Source organism: Corvus hawaiiensis, chromosome 15 (genome assembly GCF_020740725.1).
Source record: "Corvus hawaiiensis isolate bCorHaw1 chromosome 15, bCorHaw1.pri.cur, whole genome shotgun sequence".
Classification (NCBI taxonomy): Eukaryota; Metazoa; Chordata; class Aves; order Passeriformes; family Corvidae; genus Corvus; species Corvus hawaiiensis.
In genome coordinates this window covers 18,428,312-18,449,821 of record NC_063227.1, presented here as the reverse complement: position 1 = coordinate 18,449,821, position 21,510 = coordinate 18,428,312, and the positions used below count along the sequence as shown (strand labels likewise).

At 43.4% G+C, this 21,510-nt stretch overlaps 1 protein-coding gene across 4 annotated transcripts in view; it reads right to left on the bottom strand.

The window, feature by feature from the left end:
* Nucleotides 1-21,510, bottom strand: part of LOC125333588 (protocadherin alpha-C2-like) — a 91,874-nt gene that overhangs the window by 34,941 nt on the left and 35,423 nt on the right. For 3 of the 4 annotated variants that reach the window (XM_048319570.1, XM_048319569.1, XM_048319568.1), the window contains exons 2-3: nucleotides 4,098-4,156; nucleotides 1,859-1,947 (exon numbers count right to left, since the gene is read on the bottom strand). In XM_048319570.1, the coding sequence (XP_048175527.1) occupies nucleotides 1,859-1,947; nucleotides 4,098-4,156 (148 nt within the window). Of the gene's footprint in view, nucleotides 1-1,858; nucleotides 1,948-4,097; nucleotides 4,157-12,424; nucleotides 14,942-21,510 lie in introns of those variants that run through there. The other variant, XM_048319567.1, reaches the window with a different exon arrangement.

Below are 21,510 nucleotides of genomic sequence, written 5' to 3'. Positions count from 1 at the left end.
ATTAATGTAATATCAGGGTCACTAATCCCTTGGGAGTGGACAAAGACAAAATAATCTTTGTGCAGGGATGCATTCATTGCACAAGTGCCTCACAAGTCACGGAGGGGAGCAGCATTAGAGCCAAGGGTTACTTCTGCTCAAACAAAGAGATGTTCAGGTTCCCCAAGCAAGTCTAAAATGATAAGACCCAAAAAAGAAGAGCAAGAAGGACTCCAGATAATGGAACAGGGCTCTGGAACCCAAATGTCAATGGACCTTCTCGGATGACAGAACCATCCTACCTTTGCCCTTACATTCAGGTGCCTGGAAATTGGCAGTACCAGCAAGCAAACATCTGGGGAATGTTTGTATCCATATTGAACTGGTGTAAGGCAATACACTGAGTGCTCAGTCAAGGATGATTAGTGCAGCTGAAAGCCTGAGGGAACCCCTTGCAAAGGTTAGAGTGTACTTGTGGTGACATTTTCAAATGCAAGCTCAATAGTCACACACCCCTCATATTCTGCAAAGGCTGTGTCTTCCTGCAACCCTGCAACAGAAGGAAGGGCACACAAGCCCCAGGTGATAGCCCAGGGGCCCATTATATATTAAATTAATTTTCAAATCTGTTTCTGCAAACAGCCCTTCTCCAACACAAGTGCAGGTTTTGCTGGGCACCATTAATTTGTGGATGTTGTAACTGTGATTGCAAATCCTCGAGTTGTTCCTTAGCCCCTTATTCAGGTGAAATTCCCCTTTAAGTAGAAAGAAAAGTTTGCACCAAAAAGATTAAACAAAGCAACTATCATATTTTTCTCCTGGAGACCCCACTTCCCAGCATTTGAGCTGCCTCTGTGATATGAGCATCACTCCTCATTTGAATTCCTGACTGGCAGTGCTCACAGAGCTGCCATCCAGGGCTCATCACCCTACATAGGGCATCCACTGAGTTTACAGTTTAGTTTGGACACAGCTGAAAACAGTAACTGACTGCTCCTCTATGTCTCTACACTGTTCCTGCTCCAAAATCAAAAGTGAGAATATTTTTTTTGTCTGTACTGCAAAACATCCAGGTGATTTTTTTTCTAAACTCCATGAGAACCCTCTGTCAATTCTTATTGACTGCTGTGAAGTCATCAGTCAGTGACAGAGTAAATAAAGCTGCATTCTAAACCATGCTTTTAGTAATTTATTTTGACAAATAAATAACCTTTTAGTTTCCATCATCGTGTATTAGTGAATGAAAACAGCTAGCAAAAAAATTAGGTCTGATTTCACCACAGGAAAGTAAAATGAGAAGAGACATTCAAAGAGATTTACTGGCTTTGTAAAAATAACAAAAGGAAAACTGATAAGCTCCTAGCCCAGTTTTACTGCTCTTTTGAAATGGAGGGCAAATCAGCTCTGGAATACACACACCTGAATACACACATCAGAACTGAACCATTATTCCATCATTCCATTACACAAACCAGTAACCTCCAAAAGCAGGGTGAAAGCTGGGATCAGGGACTCTTATCTCCAGTGCTCATCTGAGACTGAGTAAAGAAAAAGATGGATTTTATGCTTTGTTGTTCCACTCTATTTAGATTCCACAGATTAATTTACAAGAACTTTATATCCAGATCACAGAATATTCGGAGTTGGAAGGGATCCACAAGGATCATCAAGTCCAAGTCCTAAGTGAATGGCTCCTATCTCACACAGGGATTGAGCCCACAGCCTTGGGGTTATTAGCACCATGCTCTGACCAGCTGAGCTCACCTGAGGGTCTTCACTCAGAGATATCAAACAGAGGAAAAATTAACTAGAAGCATTAGGAGGTCTACTGCAGTTAACATTAGTTCTTCACAAATATTCTGGATTTTCACATCCTTACCTGCTGTAGCACTGGAGACTGTTGGCCACTGCTGATCAGGCCCTGCTGGTCCTCCACGCAGGACTCCTGCCTCCTCCATATGCACAGCACTGGATAAGCAAATATCACAGTTGGATTATACAGTTCCCTTCTGCCCTGGACTTCACAGCATTTCCCTTTCCTGCCACTCTTCAAAGTTCACAACTATTTATCACTGTGCAGCTACTCCTACAGTATTACATGATGTTAGCAGCACGAGAACCAGCTGTTTTGACTTGCAAAAAATACCTTTGATTATTTACTAAAACACAGTTGTGGAGTAACTTATAAAACAAACACCTGCAGGACACTTTCCTCTCATTGACTGGGAGTCACTAACAAGGAAGTGACACATCTTTGCTATTAGGATGTAGCAACATTAGGCAAATGATTAAAAAGTTGGTGGAGTTAGTTCTGATCTTCTGTCATTGTGCCATTTTAACAGATCCCACCTTCCTGGGTTACTGCACATTTCTCGTGAGCAATTCAGGAAGAGAAATACATTTTCTCAAATGCAAAATCTAACACAGCAAATTTTACCGTGTCACATCATGAGCACTGGGCATTGAAAGCACCAATTTGCACCTTACATGGAAGGAAAAGAAAAAATCTGCTATTTTTAATGCAAAACTAAGCATTATATTTATATGCAGCTCCTTAAGAGAAACAGGATTCTGTGACTGTGTCCCTGTCTCTGCTTATTGGCTTTGCACTCCCTTTCACACTTCCAGCTGAACTCAAGGGGCCGTTTCATCCAAATGTGGCAGACATCAAGGGTACCAAATTTCTACAAGTTTTATGAAAAATCAGCATTTTATGAAAACCATCAGCTGGGCAGGGCACACAGGCTCAGAACCTGAGGTTTCAGGTAAGGACAGGGGCTGCTGATGCGAGAGAGCAGAGGAACATCTACAATCTCCCAGAAAGGCCCCATTAGTCTTGTGGGATGAATGGTTTTAAATAAGCTCTTACTTTTCATTAATTGTTCAAGCAGCTTCAGACAAGATCTTGAACTTTGTATAGAAAGGAATGTGGATCCCCAAGAGCATGCCTGACTCAGGACCAGCAGATAAGGTGCTCAGGTAGGCAGAATTCCTTCTTCAGGATCCTGCTCCCCAGACTGTTCATTGATTTTGCAGTTATGGATTACAGAAAAAATTGAAAGTCACAGCAGGAATATAAAAGAAAGAAAACAGCTTGCCCAGTAGGCCACAAAGTCAAGCTTGCTCTGTCTTCCTTTGCTTTTGGTCCTTGAGGTTTAGATTCCTTTTCACACAGCATCTCAAAGTCAGTTGGGAGTCACTCTGTGTCCTCACCCACATGAAGCACAGTGTGACTCTGAATTTAGGACTTGATTCTTATAAAAACCCTTCTGCCCTGTGGATAGTGGACAAAGGCACAGTACCACTGCACCAACAATTTTGAGGAACTCATACCACCCTCACTTTGTGATGCCACTAGGAATGACTGCAGCCTTATGACTGCATCTAAACCTGTATGGGAATCTTACTAATCACATCAGATTGCAACTGAATTTAGAACCAGTTTTCTAGTCTGCTTAGGGAGAGCAAAAATACTGTTTGATTTAGGCTCTACAGAAACAATTTTAGTATAATTCTCTTTTTCCAAGTGTACTGAGTAGAAAATGATAGCAGACTGCTTGCGATATTAGGCAACAGATTTTCAAAGATGTCTAAAGAGATTTGGACAAAACCCCCACTTCTCCTTCTTTGAAAATCCATCTCATATCTTCAAAAAGTCCTTTCAACTGTATTAATCTTCTTGATTGCACCATGTGGTTAATAAACCTGCTGCAGGAGCAGCTACTTTTATGGTAATGAGAAACAAGAAGATGGAAATGCAGACTGACTATTGAAACATCAGCACTGATGATTACAGGGAGCTTTAAAATGAACAAAAAGTATATAATGACAATTAAATGATTCAATAATTGGAACAATTATGCCTTGACAGTCAACAGATACAAAAGCAGAAGGTAAAAAGAAAGAACAGCACAGCTCTACAGGAGCACAATAACAGCATAAGATGCAAGTCAGACTGAATCTGTAGCATGTGGAGATTGGAAGTGACAGCAGCAGAACTCAGGTGCTTTCCATCTAAGCATAGATATCATCAATCTAGGGCATCAGAAGAAACTCTGTCCTTTTCACAGAGGAACAAAACACAGAATTCCCCTTCTCTGGAGAAACACCACACATACCTTTGCATTCCTGCCCTCAGGGACGCAGAGTAGCGCCAGTCCGGATTGGGGTGTTTTGGCTGTAGAAACATAAGCCCAGGACAATGCTGTTAGTGTCAGTAAAACACGCTAAAAATCATATGCATCTGGCTAATTTTGTCAGAAAAGCCTATATGGATATACCCAATTTTTGTGAATTGCCAAATCTTTCTACAAATCTAAAGAAACTTTCAAATGGGCACACAGGGAGTGTCTCTGTAATAAACTTGTCTGCATGCCAAGGCCTTTGGCTAGAGATGATCTCTGTGGAACATTTAATGCTGCAAACTGGTGGAAAGTTATCTCACACATTTATCAACATTTTGGGCATAGGATGAAAAACCAACATCATAAATCCATAAGTACATTGTTTGTTTACCTGATAAGGTGAGAAAACGGGAACTTCTGCACTGAATAGTAAAAATGTAGCTCCCTGTGAGGGGGACATGTGGGGCAGCGAGGTTTCTGCTGGAATTCAGTGTACTGCAGAGGACTGCAATGGATGGTATCAGATTTGCAGACTGCAGCAAGTCTTTTATTAAGGACAGACATGTTCATAATACCAAAACCTATTAGATTTTCCATATTCATGAGAGGGCATAAGAGGTAGAAGGGGAAAACAGCCAGCAATACCCTCTGACCAACAAACCTCAGCATATGCTGATGTGCTGCAGCATGACTTGCGAAATAAGGAGATAATTAAGAAATCCTCTGTTGATCAAAAATTGCTCCAGAAAATAGTTTTTGCATTGTCAGGGGATCGTCACTATAATTTTCAACTACAGCCAAGCTCAGGTCCCTTAAAATTAAGCCCTAAGGACATACCAAGGTTATTTCTCAAGGTACCAGAAACATTATTCTGGAGGTGATAGTGTAGTGAGTGCTTAAGTTCAGGCACTGGAATTCACAGACAGAACTTATGTCCAAAAACATAATGGACTACATTCATTCCTGATGTGTCTTGCACTGTGCCAAACACACAAATAATAAATGACAGTAATGGTTTAATTCTCTTCAAATTATTGGAGGCAAATCAGAAATGAATTTGACCCCATTACTTGAAAGAGAAAAAGAAAGTGTTGAATGTTCTGAATTATTTAAAGCCAACTCTGTTGTTCCTCTTGAGGTTTGGCGTATGCTTTTCCTTGGATCAATAGGTATTATTCAAACAAAAATGGAGCAATTACAACTTACAGTATTGCTCTATCACCATACTTCTCAGGTCCAGCATCACTCAAGACTGAGATGCTCCTGGATGATGCACACACGAGTATTCTTTAGTCTGAGTTACACAAAAGGGAGGAGGCTGCTATTTGCAACCACACATTAAACATCTGTGCTAGCAATTTCCTTCCCATTTAGCCCCCTATTCTCTGTCATGCTCAGGTTCTGCTGAGTTTAGCAGAAAGTGGTTTGACAAGAAGCCCATTATGCATGGTTCTAGTCTTTTCTGATTAATTCCATTTTGGCCCCAGTCCCAGGGATGTCAAAGCAACTCTAAAGTCAACCACGTAGTAACAGTCAATGAAAGAGGGTAGAGAACACACACTGATCAGATCCTCTCCTGAGCTTGCCTTTCTCGAGTATGAAGGGTGCTGACAGCAGAAGATTTGGCTTTTCTTCTGCTGGGGATTTTTTTTATTGCAGGGGAGCTGCTGGACTGGAGGAAAGCCCCTTTGTTCTATTTTGCAATTTGAGAGGTGCAGGTAACTAACTTGCACAGGCTTGTAGGCAACATGAGGAGGAGGAATCTTACCACAGTCCCAGGCAAAACACAGATAAAGTGAGATTACATCAAAGCACTGACAAAGTCTGACACCAATTGGGTAGGAGTGAGAAAAGAGGAAAACGACCACTCACTCACAGTACGTAGATTTTTGGTTTTCAGATGAGAGCTTTCCAACTCTTGGATAGAAGACAAAAACTTATGTTCTGTTTGCAATGGGGCATCAGATCTTAAATGGGTGATGATGTCAGGAGAAACTAATTAATTAGAAATTCATTATTTATTCACTTCATATTCAGGGACCAAGACTCCCCATGTCAATATAAGAGAAATTAGGAGACTGGTATTTTCAAGGGTTACTATCTAGAATCTCTGGCATCTTGTGGCTATTCTCTCTTTGCTATGACTCTTCAGGTAGGGCTGTAGTGCTGTTCCCAGAGGAGCAGAAGAAGCAAGCAGGGAAAAGGATGAGAAAAATGTACTCTGGAGGTGGAAAGATCTATTGCCACAGTTGACTGTCAAGGGCTGGGGTTTTTTTTAACTGTGAAAAAAATCAATATCTGTGACTTCCTTTTGAAGTCCTTACAGGAAGAACAAGAGCACAAGGCAGTTGGGCAGCATTCTATCTTTGTGCAGACCTATTTTCACCCAGTTTTACCATGTGCTTGCTGCTTGACTGGGTAGTTTCAGAGCTCAGCAAGAGGCACATTTGTCCCACACTTGTGTTACCACAGGTTGGTGTTCTGCAACTGACAAAATCAGCGAAATTTCTATTTTGTCAGCATAATTGGCTTCTCCTTTTGTTCTGCTACAGACTGTGGTTCTTTCAGTTTCTCTGGCCATAAGAGGAAAGTTGTTCCAATACATCTCTAAATGAGACTGGACTAGAAAAGCAATAAAGCATGACCAGTAATAGAACTGGAGCACAGTAGAAGCAAACCTATTCAGCAATATCTCTCCCCAGCTCAGATGCACTAGTGTTGCTTCTTAGAAATCCACCAGGAATCCACAGTCCACACACTTGGGTTGGTTTATATCTCTGGCTATGAACAGTCCACCTTCACCAGACCACTCCCTGAAATCTGCCACACAGCCAAGTGTGTCCCACAGCACTGTGCCAGTACACCATGTGGCCCATCTCAAAGTAGAGCTGAGCCCTCAGGCAGTCCCAGTGGACAGGGGGCTGCACAGCAGCTCTCCATGGGCTGTGAAAGCCCCATCACCTGCTTGGCTGTGAGATGTGCAGCTGTGTCCTAAACCAACACCACCAGGACAAGGTGCAGCTGACCAGGAAGTGTGAGTACAGAGAGGAAGCACAAAGAGGAATACAGGCTCTGAACTGGTCCCGATGCTTCCCAGTTGTACATCCCCACACTCTCACTGTGTCACACAATGCTGATGAAGACAATATTGTTCCTTTTACCTCCCCAGCTCCCAATTCATCACAAGACCCTGTTTCTCACAATCCAGCACATTCTATTAGGTTTAAGGTAATTTCAACTTGCCACTTCCCTCAGAGATTTTTGGAGGTCCTGTAGCAAGTCCAGCAGTCCTGTCAAGAGGTGAAAGAAATCCCACAATCCAGCACAAAAGTAATCAACCATTCCCTGTTTCACCAATTAGCTGCTTTTTCTGATTCAGTTACAGCACACATCACCATAGTGTGAGATGAGTCAAAATCTATCCAGGTGCCTACAGAAGTGGTTGTCACTGCACCAGGTGAACACCTCATGCCACCAGCTTGCTCCTGCTGATTCTTCCAGGCACCAGGGTTTATTCTGCCAACCACATAACCACAACCACTAATGTCACTAGTCATGAATAATGTGAATGTAGAGTTAAAGCAGAGCCATCTTAGGAGCAAGAAAGCTCATGCAAAATGCCACACAGTCGTTTTCAAGTGGGTTAACTGAAGAATCATTTCATTGGTTCAGGAAGAATAAATTTAGTTGAAAATGTATCATTACAAACATTTCCCTCAGCTCTCTTTTTTACCTAATACCTTGACACAGTAAGAACTTGTCCCCGGGAAAGGAGAAATTTCTAATTTTTAAAATATTGTCCTGATCCCATCATCAATGGATCAATGCACACACTAACTTTCACTTCAGTGCTTGCTAGAACAAAACCTGCTTGAAGTAGAGAAGTGTGAATCTAATATTTACAAACAGTTACCAGATGCTGAGACTCCTAAAAACATCCTGCTTCATTCTGATTTCCACACAAATGCACAACAGAATGACATAAGGTATGTTTATCAAATGTATCTGCTTTGAAGCAATAATAAAAGGCTTTTAGAACCTCTGACCGCATAAGGCTCTGCTTATTTTCAAGTGAGACAACGCTGACAGCTGTGAGGAAACAGACTTCTATTCCTGCTTTCCTTCTGTGAATGTTTAGAATTAAGTTGATGTGGAGAACAAACTATTTAAATATGTTTTTATCATTCAATAAATCAAAAAGGAAACTGGAAAAGGTTGTAATTCAAAAGCCCAAATTCTGGGAACGTTCATTTGCATTCCTAACTCTGAGAAAACTGAGGTGAAGGGAACAGACAAGTGTTTCTGTAAAGTACATTTAACGAGTTCCAAGAGAAGGAAAACACCTCTGCTTAATCTTGGATGCAAATTTCTGCTGGCACAGCAGAAGCCTCAAGCCTGAGTGCCCTGAAGCACAGAGCACTGTCCCTGCTCAGCCCAGCAGGTTCAGACACTGCCATTAAACAAAAGAACAAACATTTATAGTTAACCTTTTCAATGTCAGTAGGGCTGGCGAATTTCTTAAAGGCTTAAGTTCTTGCACTGAGATTGTAAGATATTCCACCACTAATACCTTTAAATCCTCTGAGAGAAATCTCTTGGACAGACTGCTACAAGCAGTGCTGTGAGGTTACTATTTAGACACTTCAAAACATGCTTGCATTTAAAGTAGTATCAAAATGTGTTCAACTCAAGTGTTGCTTTCTTTTTACCATGTGTTTAGCAAGCTGGTTTTGAAGTGAAAAATACAGAAAAAGAGCCAGAAAAAAAGCAAACAGCTGTAAACCTCCAATGGATCTTGTGGGCCTTACTACCACCAATGTGCAGTTTTTTCACTTTCTTTACAAGTGTCCATAGAGCAACACGCTCTATTTCTGAACATCACATGAAACATCATGTTTTGTCAGCCACATGTGTCACCACACAAAAGAAAGGGTACAAGGAAATGTATAATATAAAGAGTTTATATCTAGTTCTAGCAAGTATCCAGACTGTCCACTCCTCATTAGGAATGTGCCAGGCTGCCTTCTGGGACAGAAAACTCCTGTTAAAACATTTTGGTTTGATTGTTATTTCCTGCGTTGAAGGGAAAAGGCTGTCAAGAGACGCAAGACATAAGAAATGAGCTTAACTGCACAGGATGTAAGAACAAGACAGGAAAGAAGAAAAGAAAAACCAAGGACCAGACACTACCCAGACATCATTCAGGATCTTCACAGGAATATGAGGAAACAGACTCCAGACTAAAGCACTGAAACCCTTCCTGAAAATGACTGATCATCACTGCAGCACTGCCCAGTAACAAAATCACAACTTCACATAAAATCTCTTCACAAAATAGTGTGTGCACCCTTGTTTCAAAAGACAGGAATCCAGGCTGCCCATAACCTCACACAGTGCCAGAAATGAAGCCACAGTATTTTTTTTCCCCCTTATATTTTGCCTACACTGCCTGCCTGGTCCCCCTGCAGTAGTTATCTGATGAGAGAGCAATATCCATTAACCCCGCATCGCTACCCTTATCACCACCAGCCTCCTGACAGCAATAACCGTGTCCAAGATTTCCTGTGCAGCTGCATTAGTACATTTCTTCTTTGACAAAACACCTTTGGTCTGAGTCATCCTTATAAACCTACAAAGGACTGTGCAGGTAAGCAGGGCGAACACAGAAGCAGCAGTTATCTTGCAGAAAAAAGCTTCCATTCCACCATCACAACACTGCCAGTAAAAAAGGAATAGCCACACAGGAGTCAGAGCTTCACCAGGTACTAAAAATTCCCTGCCTAACCTTATTGCACTTGTTTTCACTCCTACTGTATCCTTCTAATGACCCAATAAAGTCAGTCACAACTTAGTGCAAGCATTAACATCTTTGACCTTACCAGTAAATATGAAAAGAACCAAGACCTTATTGCCCCAAATGTTACTGAGATTAATCCCAAATAACTTGGAAATATTTTTCCTCTCACTGGATAAACAATATTTTCAAAATAATAGCCACTGTGAAACCACTGTATCCAGTGAAACTAGGTGTATCTGTGCTTAGAAAACCCGTTCACCTCATCCCATCCTCATCAATGAACAACCAGTAGAAAATCCATTTCCAAAAACTGTGTGGAAGAAAAAAAAGAAAGGACCTGTTCACACCATCCAAAAGTAAAACACAGATCAGAGACTGACTTTGTAAATTGGTGCATGGACAATACTGCCTGTTGCTGTGCCTCACAAGTGAAGGCCCAGGCTCTTAAAGGCTGATTCAAAGTTCACTTTAACTAAAAAGAGAAACACAGTTCCCTGAAAATCTAATAATACAAAGATCATTATCCTTAAAAAGTAGAATTCAGTGTTGCTAAGCAATTGATGGCATCTTCAGTGCAAACGCTGAGCTTGAAACAGTAGAAAGACAAGATTTTTAGTATGTAATTAGCCCGGAACTAGTAATTAGTGAATGCCATTACATTCAGCCATTTACTCATGTGCACATGGCATTGATACATCTTCATAGAATGCCCTACCACAGGACAGGTTGAGAAGCAGAGGCCTAAGAAAAGAACTTGTGACGAGAAAAACTTGTCAGAACTTCACCTCTGTTTAAATCATACAGAGCTAGTTGAATAACTGATTCCCCTTTAGGATGACAACTCCACACAGGCAGCATTCCTTAGTTTGTTCTACACAACTCTCTGCTTTTGTACTCCAAGTTTGGGCTGGCTTTGCTGCCACTGCCTGATCTGCACTGGTAATCAAAACTTGCTAATTCATTGCATTCAATGGAGCAAGTCTCAAAATGTGATAGGAATCTGTTAAACTGATTTCCTACTGGTCTTACATCCAAAGTGAAGTAATTTCCAGTTATTGCTTTTCTTCTTGCACATCCCCCCACCCCAAAGATCAGCTCTAAAGTGTGTATTTCACTCTTTGATTCTTCAGCATACATGCTCATAGAGCATGTCTCATAGTCCCTCCTATATCAAACACATTCCAGGCATTTTATTTAATTTTAAGGTACAAAAACTGCACAGAAAGAGAAAAAAGCACCTCCCCTGTACCCTGCCACTGTGATTTACAGAAAAACAGTGCATTCATTTAAAATGGATTAATGTTGAATGGATGATCATTACTCTCTAAAAGCATTTTTATGGAAGACTTGCTGGCTCTTAAGATATGGGCATCTCTGTTTAACAAAAAAAACAGTTGCAAAAGATGCTAACATCTTCATATGTGAAAAAGTATAAAGAAAGAAATAAACTAGTTCTATTTCTGTGGCAACAATACACAAATAAGGCTCCTTTCTATCCCACCAGTTATTCCCCCGACTTTCCCACATCTGGGGCACAGCACATATTAATGCACAAACTGATCTTATGCCTGCCACAATTATGGGATACAAACAACACACAGTAATTGCAATATTTTCGTTTGTGCACCAGAATTAGTCTCTCCTGTGAGCGCTTCTGAGTTCAGTCCCAACATGAGTAAAAAGCAAACTGCACAGATCATGCAAACTACACACCAACTGCAGGCTTCCTGCAAGCCAGCATAAAGCAACCATTAATTCTTCTCTGTGGGAAAATATTGCAAAGGTTAACACATGGCTGGTGGAACCATAGGTATTAAACAATTTTCAATAGCAACCCAGCAGGTTAGAAGTTGCCACTCTGGAACTTAATGATGGTGACTTGCTGTAATGCTCTGCAAAGATGTCACTGGGTTGTCACAGGCCAGAAAGCAAAAAATGCAGCACTGGGTAGAACAAACATTATCAAAGGAGGGATTGCAGTTTTCAGACAACTTAAAACATGCTCACATTAGTAAGATCACTGCAATAATATGCTTTGCTAAATTCAACAGATTTACTTAGGTATGAAGACAGCAAAGCAGCAAACATCCATAACTGCCATAAAGTAACCTTTTGATTTCAAGGCTAATCACTGATTATTTTTTCTCCTGCAATATGAGTTTTACCATCAAAACTGTAAGACTAGATGTGTCATTCCCTAGCAGTCTGTAGCAGCAGGCAATTTTAGACCTGTAAGAGAAAAGGGAAGGATGCAGTACTCAATACAGCATATGCTGCAAAAATGAGGTGAATCTCGAGCAACAGACATATATACTGAACTTACCAACTGGACCCTGAAAGTCTCAGTATTTACCTAGAAACAAAATGCATGGCATAGATTAGATTCATTATAACCAAGTTTCATAGCTGAGTGTCAGCAAGCCCCTAAGGGAATATGCTTCATCTGAGTTTTCCAGTTGGACCCTCTGCTTGAGTAAAGATTTGCTCAGAGCTCTGTGCAGACCATTTACCAAGGGAGCCTCACCTCATTAGGAGTAATGGAGTCATTTCTAAGTATGATCAGGTTTTGTGCACTCTGCCCACTTTGTCCTGTCAGATGCCTCTCAGTCACCACTGCAGAGGGACCAGTAGTTCCTGTTGGGCCACAGGTATTGTAAAACATGAAAGTGTCACTTCCTGATCCTGCAGTCAGGCATGCCTTATAGCAGTAGGTCTTAGTGAGAGACCCATTGCCCCTCACTTCAATGAAATGGGGCTGTACTTTTAAACCTTGGGGCAGTCTAGCATCAATGTTGTTGTTGGCCTGCTTGTACAGATCAGCAGGGCTCCGTTCTCTGACCGTACAGCACCCTGCACAGCAGGAGCTCCCATACAGACTGTATCTGTAGCACTTGATAATAGTCAGCCCAATGATTGTGAAAAGGAAAACGAAGGAGATGGCGCTCAAAGCGATAATGAGATAAAGAGTGACCTCTGAGTAATTGCTTGGACTTTTAAAGTGTCTTCTTCTATCAGGGATGATTTTGGAAACTCTGTCCACCACAGCAACAGTGATGGCTACTGATGAGGACATCGATGGCTCTCCATTGTCTCTCACCTCCACCGTCAGGTTGAAAGTAGGTGTGCTGTCCTCCCCCAGTTTGCGAGTAGTCCTAATCTCCCCAGTGTGGAGCTCTATCCTGAACAAACCCGGATCTGAGGTTTGCACCAGGTAGAAGAACAACCAGGCATTTTGTCCTGAGTCCCCATCAATGGCTATAATTTTGGTTACCAAATATCCAGCATATGCCGAGCGTGGGATCATCTCCAGGGCTGCTGAAGTGTTGGTTGAGGTAGGATACAGAATCTGTGGAGCATGGTCATTCTCATCTACCACGTAGATGTAGACAGTGACAGTGCTGCTCAGTGGTGGGATCCCAGCATCCTGAGCCTGAACAATCACCTGGAACTCCCTTAGTGTCTCATAGTCAAAGGACCTGACAGCATACATGTTGCCACTATCGGATTTAATGGAGACATAGGAAGCAACCGGTAGCCCTTCAATCTCTCCATCTACTAGAGAATAGGACACATAGGCATTTTTGGCAACATCTGGGTCAGTGGCTTTAATAGTGCACAGGAAGGCTCCAAGGGGGTTGTTCTCAGGGATGTAAACTGAGTACACAGGTTCCTCGAAGCGTGGAGGATTGTCATTGATGTCGGAGATGTCCACATGGATCACCTTCTGGGAGGACAGAGGGGGGCTCCCAGAATCAGTAGCAGTAACTGTGATGTTGTAGGCTGCTGCTTTCTCGTGGTCCAGTTTGCCCTGGGTGACCAAGGTGTAGGAGTTCTTGAAGGAGTTGAGAGTGAAGGGGAGGCCGGGTGGAATGCGCAGGCTCACCTGCTTGTTCAGCCCTGAGTCCTGGTCAGTGACACTCATCAGGGCCACCACAGTTCCTGACCTCGCATCCTCTGGCACTGGGCTGTACAGGGAGGTCAGCTCCACTTCAGGAACATTATCATTGGCATCCACAATGTTGACCAGCACCTTGCAGTGCCCAGCCATAGAGACAGGGCCCTGATCAGTGGCTTGTACATAGATCTCATAGGAGGATGCCTCCTCATAGTCCAAAGTGCCATTAACCCGCACCTCCCCTGAATGTGGGTCCACGCTAAAGAGCTGTCTCACCTTCTGGGGGGTGTAGCTGCTGAAGGAATAGATCACATCCCCATTAGAGCCCTCATCAGGGTCTGAGGCATTGAGTTTGACCACTAGCGTGCCAGGCAGGGAGTTCTCCAGAAGGCTCACGGTGTAGGTGGAGCGGTCAAAGGCAGGTGGGTTGTCATTGGTATCCACAACTCGCACAGAGATCTGGGCCGTACCAGACTTGGGGGGATCCCCACCATCCACAGCAGTCAGCACCAGCTGCTGCAGGGCAGTCTGCTCCCGGTCCAGTGGCTGCTGCAGCACCAGCTCCAGGAGTTTGCTGCCACTCTGGAAGCCTTTAAGGTCCAGGGCAAAGTGGCGACTGGGGCTGAGCAGATAGTTCTGCACGGAGTTGGTGCCCACATCAGGGTCCTGGGCACTTTCAATGTGGAAACGGGCCCCGGGCACGGCAGACTCACTGATCTCCAGCCGGTAATCCTGGCGGGGGAACCGCGGCGCGTTGTCATTGATGTCCAGCACCTCCACCTCCACGTTGTGCACCTCAATGGGCTGCTCGATGACCAACTCCAGGCTGAGGAAGCAGGAGGGGCTCAGCTCGCAGAGCGCCTCGCGGTCCATACGCTCCCGCACCAGCAGCGCCCCGCGGCCCAGCTCCAACTCCAGGTACTGCCGGCCGCTGCCCGAGGTGATCCGCGCTCCCCTCGCCGCCAGCCGCCGCGGATCCACGCCCAGGTCGCTCGCCACGCTGCCCACGAAGGCGCCGTGCGGCAGCTCCTCCCGCACCGAGTAGCGGAGCGGCCCGCCCGCCGCCCGCCCGGCGCACAGCCCCAGCAGCAGCAGCGGGCCCAGCACCGCCGCCCCGCCGCGGCTCCGCCGAGCAGCCGCCGCCATGGCCGGGGCGGGGGGGTGGGTGCGGGAGCAGCCGGAGCCCGGAGCCGCCGAGCCCGGCCCCGGCCCGGCCTCACTCCCCGCCGCCGCTCGGCCGCCTCATGCAAGCGGCGAGCAGCAGCCGCCGGCCGCCTCCGGCCCCGCCGCCGCCCGGTCCATGCTCGCCGGCTGCGCGAAGCGGCGGCTCCGACCTCTCTCCCTCCGGCGGCTCTCGGGAGGATGAGGAGGAGGAGGAAGGAGGAGGGACCGGGACTTGCCGGATCCGCTTTCTCCTGCTCCAGCTGCTGCGCGGGAGGAGGCGGGGGTGGACGCTAAGCCGCGGCTGGCGCCGGTTCAGCACCTGGGCCGGGAACAGCGGCACGGCGGGCGCCGCCCCCGCGCCCCGCCCGCGCCCACGTGTTGCGGCCCCGCGGAGCTCCGCGACCCTCGGCGCCCGTGGCCGCGGGCTCTGGCCGCGGAGGCTGGAGGGGCGCGGCTCCTGTGCCGTCCTCGCCGCTCCTCGTCTCCGCCCTGGCTTCGCTGCTGAAGCTTTAGGGGCGCGGAGAGGCGGCTGGGGGAGCTGACAACTGCATTCACTTGTGGACCTGCTGCTGCAGCGCTAAAGTACGTCCGCTTGAGAGGGTTAAATCAGCGCAGAGCTCCGAACAAAATGGGCTTCCAGCCAGGTCTGGTGCCGTTTGTGTGTTGCTGCAGTGGGTTTGACGACCTCTTTCTTGGAGACCTGCCCCTGTGCTCCCTCGGAGATTCATTCTTGCTGCAGCACTATCCCCCTGCCCAACCTCTGTGGGCACCTCTGCGCTGCTTCCACCCACCTCCGCTCGGCTGAGACAATTCTGCAAGTCACACCCATGAGTTATGAGCATTTAAGGTGAGCCTCAGTTTCTCATCCAATGCAAAACACAGGCTCAAGGTGATCAGGTGCAGCTGCAGAGAAGATGGAACATGATCTGTTTTCCAGTTACAGTTTTTTCCTCCTCTACCCTTGTGACAGAGAACTGACAAAAAACAGTCATGAAATTGAACAAACTCAGCAGTGGGGTTGAGGATGCTGCACCTGCAATGAGTTTTACCCCAATGTCACAAGTCCCAGCAAAGATAATAAACTTAGGCTCTCATTCGTACACCACCTAAGTCACAAAGCTGAGAGATTTAACAAGACAAACCATAGGCTGTAGTCCTCCAGCTGTGCAACTATGTTGTACCTACTACCCAATGCAGAAACTATTTCTCTACAAGTGTTTCTTTCCCTGTTGGTTTTTTCCCTTTCATTCCCCACAAAGTCTTTTTGAACATCCAAAAAAATCCTCTCTGGATCGGGCTGGTCTATCAAGGGGAGGGGGTGACCCCAACATTCAGCTAAAACCTCTTTCATTGCACCCCTCACCATGTTGGTTGATTTTTGAGAACACTATAAATATCTGAAGTTTTTGCTCTAATGTATCTGATGCACAAACCCTGGAGCACAACTGCCCTCATTCTGACTCAGCACCACTAAGAATTACTACCATCTATCAGCTTTTATCTGTGGCCACCTCTACCAAAAGAGACAGTATCACCCCATTGTGGCTGATGGTTCCTTTATTCTCCACCCATTTTTGTGGCCCAAATATTTATTCTCATATTTATTCTAATATGCCCAATATCCCAGTGTCTGCAATTACTGCTGTCCAATCACCCAACCCTGTTTAATATTTTTAAGTAGGATAAATGTAGGTCTGTGCAGACCAACACGGGAAGATAGAGATGCCAAGTGCCTAGAACACCTGGAAAATTGCCTATTTCAACCAGTTGCCAGGAGCCAAACACTTAGAAAAAAATTAACTTAAATTTTTTGGCTAGGTACCCACCTTCAAGATCACAATAGTCACAGAACAAAATAGTTTTTGACAGTCTCACAAACAAACAAAAAAACCCCAACCAAACAAAAAAAGTCCAACATCAAAAAACCCCATGAAAACCTAACCAACAAAACAAAGAATGAAAACCCCACCCATCAAAGAACCCAATACCCTGCTGAATGCAATAAAAATAAAAGTTACAGCAGCACTAACATACTTGGACTGTACAGCCATGTGTCAAAGCAACTTGCAGCCAACATGTAAGACAGAAGCCTGAAGAGAGACACCCTCAGTTTTCCAAATAATCACACAGTGATTTCATCCAGACAGTCCACAGATCACCTCTGCCCCACACCTCCAGGTGTACACCCACAAAGTTCTCTAACAAACCTACAAAACAACAGTAAAAGGCCAAAAGCCCCAGCAACACTGGCAACATCTAAGGCCCTGCCTTAAAGATGTTAATGAAGACTCTCCAGGAATGGACAATGCCCATGGGTATGAGGTGGTGGGAAGATAAAACACATCTCTGTAGGCAAGAGCTTTCTAGCCACAAGTTGATTTTACCCAGTGTTTGAATGAAACACACTGATCACACATCCAGGGGGTTTAATACAAGCAAGGAAGATTTCACACTGTTTCTGGACCTCAGTGAGTTACTAGTGATGGACATTCAGGCTCTGCTCTAGTGTATTTCAACAAGGAAGGGCTGATGAACCCTCAAACCCTCACCCACCCCACTATTTACACATTACCTCAGTTCATCTTTCCTCACACCCCGTGTCTCAGTGGTCAGCTAAGACTCTGCACAGCCAAAGTTTTGTAAAACACCACAGAACATAAACCCCAATAGAGACGATACACACATGTTCCATAATATTTTCATTCCCATCAAAGACGTCACTAAACCTCAGGTTCTTAAGAAAATTTTTCTCCTGTTTCCAGAATTTTAAGATCTAGGATTTTCTGGTTTCTTGCCTTTTTTGTAAGTTTTATAAACTTAAATAATTATTACTCTGATAATCACTGTATAAATTGATACTATAACTTGGCTTATTTACAGTAACATTGCACAAATGTCACAGTCTTCCTCAAAAATGCTTGCTTTATGAAGTTAATGCTGACTACAGAGTGGATAAGTGATATACCAAAATGTGTTCTGTTCTGATTAAATGTTCCTCAAGTCCTTTAAAATCTATATAAAATTCATCAATGGTCATAATAATTTTAGTTATTTCTATCAGCTTCAGTGTTAATGCTGAGTCAGTCCTGCAGACCATGATTTTTAATTCAGGAAAATCTTCAATTGAGAAAACACTTCAGGATCTGGTCTGTAGTAATATTGATTTTTCTAGTAATAGACAAAAGTTGAAACACAGAAAAATGTAATTTCAGTTTCAATTGAATCAAGGCTTAGGGGCTTCCTAGTTTTCTTTTTTCCAGAGTTTTCCTTCTCAGTAATTTCTTGAAATTTCACCTAAGCATTAAAATTTTGAAACACCTTCAAATCTCACCAAAGAAAAATGTGCCCATTGAGTTCAGAACAATGCACACAAGCAAGAGAATCAGAATTCATCCCTGCAGCAAAAACAGCTGATAAACCTGATAACCCCTGGAGTGATTGGACACTGCCTGTATGCAGTGTCTATATACACAGGCCTCTGGTATTTGCTGACATACAAAAACTGCACTGCTTTAATTAGCTTGGCTAAATTAAATGGTACAAGTACAAACATACAGGTGGAGCAAAGAATACTGATTTTATCAAGTCCTGCACAAGAAAATCAAGTATGTTTCAAGATAGTCATACATTGATATGTATCTACCCCAACAACCATAGTAATAGAACTATTTTAGTATGGAAAATCCTCACATTTCTCTGCAAGTCTTCCTTGAAACAGTTCTACATATAGATATGTCTGAATTAGCAGCAGCCTGATGCAGTGCCACAGAAACATGTCTGTGCAGATTTTTCTCTTGGTAATGATACAATTATATCCAGATACAGTTCTGTACGTATTTAGGCCCTTGAAAAGTTCATCCACTTCAAATCACACTTATACAAGCAATTTTTTTCTATAAAGTTGTGACAGGGATCTCATAAACTTGCTTGGGCAGCAATAAATTTATGTTCAATTTGCTTCATTGCAGAACACTATGCAAAGTCCCTCCTCTGGCTATTTCTGAGTCTCATACAGCAAAAGGGAGAGAAAGACGTACCAGAAACAAGAAAGATGTGAAAGTACAACATGTAAACTGAAGAACTCCAAGGTGTTTTGACATCTGAAAAGACATTTCACTTCTTTGTAAATAATTTCACATTCAGTAACTCATATCCCTCAAACATTAGATTCAATGACTCAGTGTCATGATGTAACTCCTTTCTAAACTGGTGGGAAGACACCAACTCCAAGCACTGGACTTCAAATTTCTGCACAGGATTTTAGTAGCAATGAGTTTGCTTGAATCCTGTATAAAAAAAAGACATTGTTTCAGCCTACGGATAAAACTGTGTGCAAAAAATATGGAGACAAGTCCACAAAATCCATAGTTTAGCCATTAACAAACAGGTAAGTGCTGTCATTCTCTAGAAAAAACTAGATTTCCTCTATGTGCCTGCTTGTATTTGGTGCCTGCAATTTGTCTGCCTTACTTAGAATTAAATCAAGTCCAGAGAAAGGAACATCCATCAGTCCTAGGCCAGATTACATCAACCAAAGTGGAAAACAATACCAATAAATTGTAAGGGAATGATGAGTTCGTGCAGTTTCTTATACACAGTTTTTTCCTGTGATGTGGGCGACTAGCACCATCTTCTAGTCCATGGGTATTTATGAGGTCTATGGAAAAAAAATATTTTGGTATTTTAAGGGGGGGCCTCACACTACTTCTTAGTTCAACCCCATCTTTCACTTCATGTTCTCAGGATTCCTGCAATCTTCTGCAACCCTACTTACTTCAGTGAGGTCCCCCCTCCACCATTCTCTGAAGGAGACTGTACGGGGTGTTTCCTGGTGAATTCCCATGCCTCAAGGACTATCTGAGCAGGAGGATACTGCCTAGAGATATGGCAACATAAAGGCAGGTTATGGTCTGCCTTCTGTATGGAATTTCTTGGGGATTTGGGATTCCCACTTTTCCTAAAAATGCTGCAAAACGCCTCCCTGAGGGAATGTGAACTACGTATTTCTATGCCCAACTTCTTTGCTCCTATGTCCCAGTCATCTTCCACACTTGAATTACTTCTTGAACAGTCATCTTTTCATTTGGAACCTGCCTCTCCCATGTTTGAAATAGACAGGTTCTGTGCCAAATTACTCAGTTGGATTGGCTCTGTTCTTTCGTGTCTTTCCTTAAATCCATTTTCCCATTGGTAGGAATTTAGTGAGAACTTCTTTTCGTATCACAAGCATCTGAAGCCAGGCTATTTAAAATGTTGCTGTTATGGGAACCAAGGCTGCTAAACAGCCAGGAAAAATCCTGTTTGTATTTAGGTCACAATTTCTTTGCAGTAATGTACTTGCTTGTTCTAGAAAATGGCATGTAAAGAAATTGGAGATGGGTATGGAGAGGGATTGGTGTTATAAATTTCAATTGAGATAAACCACAAAGATACACAGAAAAAAAATTATTTTCTTCTCCTGATCGCCAGAGTACATTCAATTATTTCTCACTTCTAGTCTAAATTTTAAGGATGGATATGTCTGACTCATTCTGTCTTCTGCTATATTTTTCTGATGACTTAAAAATGCTTTCGTAATTTATTGCACATAATGTCACATTCTGAATGGAAGGACATTAACAACTTGGACACCAACAAAATAACTTTCACCTTTCTAAAGTCACCACCAAGCCTGTAACTGTTATTTTACTGCCAAGTACTTTCTTGAAGGTTTTTGTTGGTGTGTTTTCCTTCATCACCATTGTCTCTCTTCAGAGACACAGTCTTTACCACTCTTCCATGCAGGCTGTGATTCTCCAGCTCAAGCAATCACCACTAAATTTCAGCTCAGTGAACTGGTCATGAGACACACTGGAGGCAAACAAGTCTCTTCCAGGTGATTATAATCTAATCTGTTTCTCAGCTCTGGCTACTGCTTTACTCCATACTGATATTCACATGTGTTTCACACCCCTCTTTAGAGTTTGAGAACTGGGATAAGGTTACAAGGTAACTCTGACCCTCTTGAAATTATCTGAATGTTTAACTGAATATGTACATATGAAATCATAAACGAGTAGACAACTGCCTGGAAACTGAAGACTCAATTTAGTTTTCTGCTTTAAGGAGTTCTAACTGCTGTGCTCAATTCCCTAAGATGTGCCTTCATCATAAGCCACAGGATGTCCACTCACTTTCTCCCTTTCTGTTGCTTTTCCACATTTTTCTCCCCTCAGCCTCCTAGGAGCTTTGCATTTGTCCTTGTGGCTGTACAAGAAATACACTGTGTTCCAAAATGATGCTGATAAGGTATGCTGATATCTCCTTTTCCCTTCATTTTTGTCTACACAATTCAGATAAAGTAGGAAGCTAAGCACCAAGCAGTGGCACAGAACCAATGGAAATGGAGACCTAGGTATAAAAATAGAGGGCAAGAATCAAAAGTACAGGCGAGGAGTAATATGAGGAACAGTCACCTTCTTCACTGTTGAGAAAGACCAAAGGCATTTTCTTTAGAGCCTGCTCATGCCTCTCTTTAATAGAGAAAAGAGATCAGGTTTGTATTATTAAAG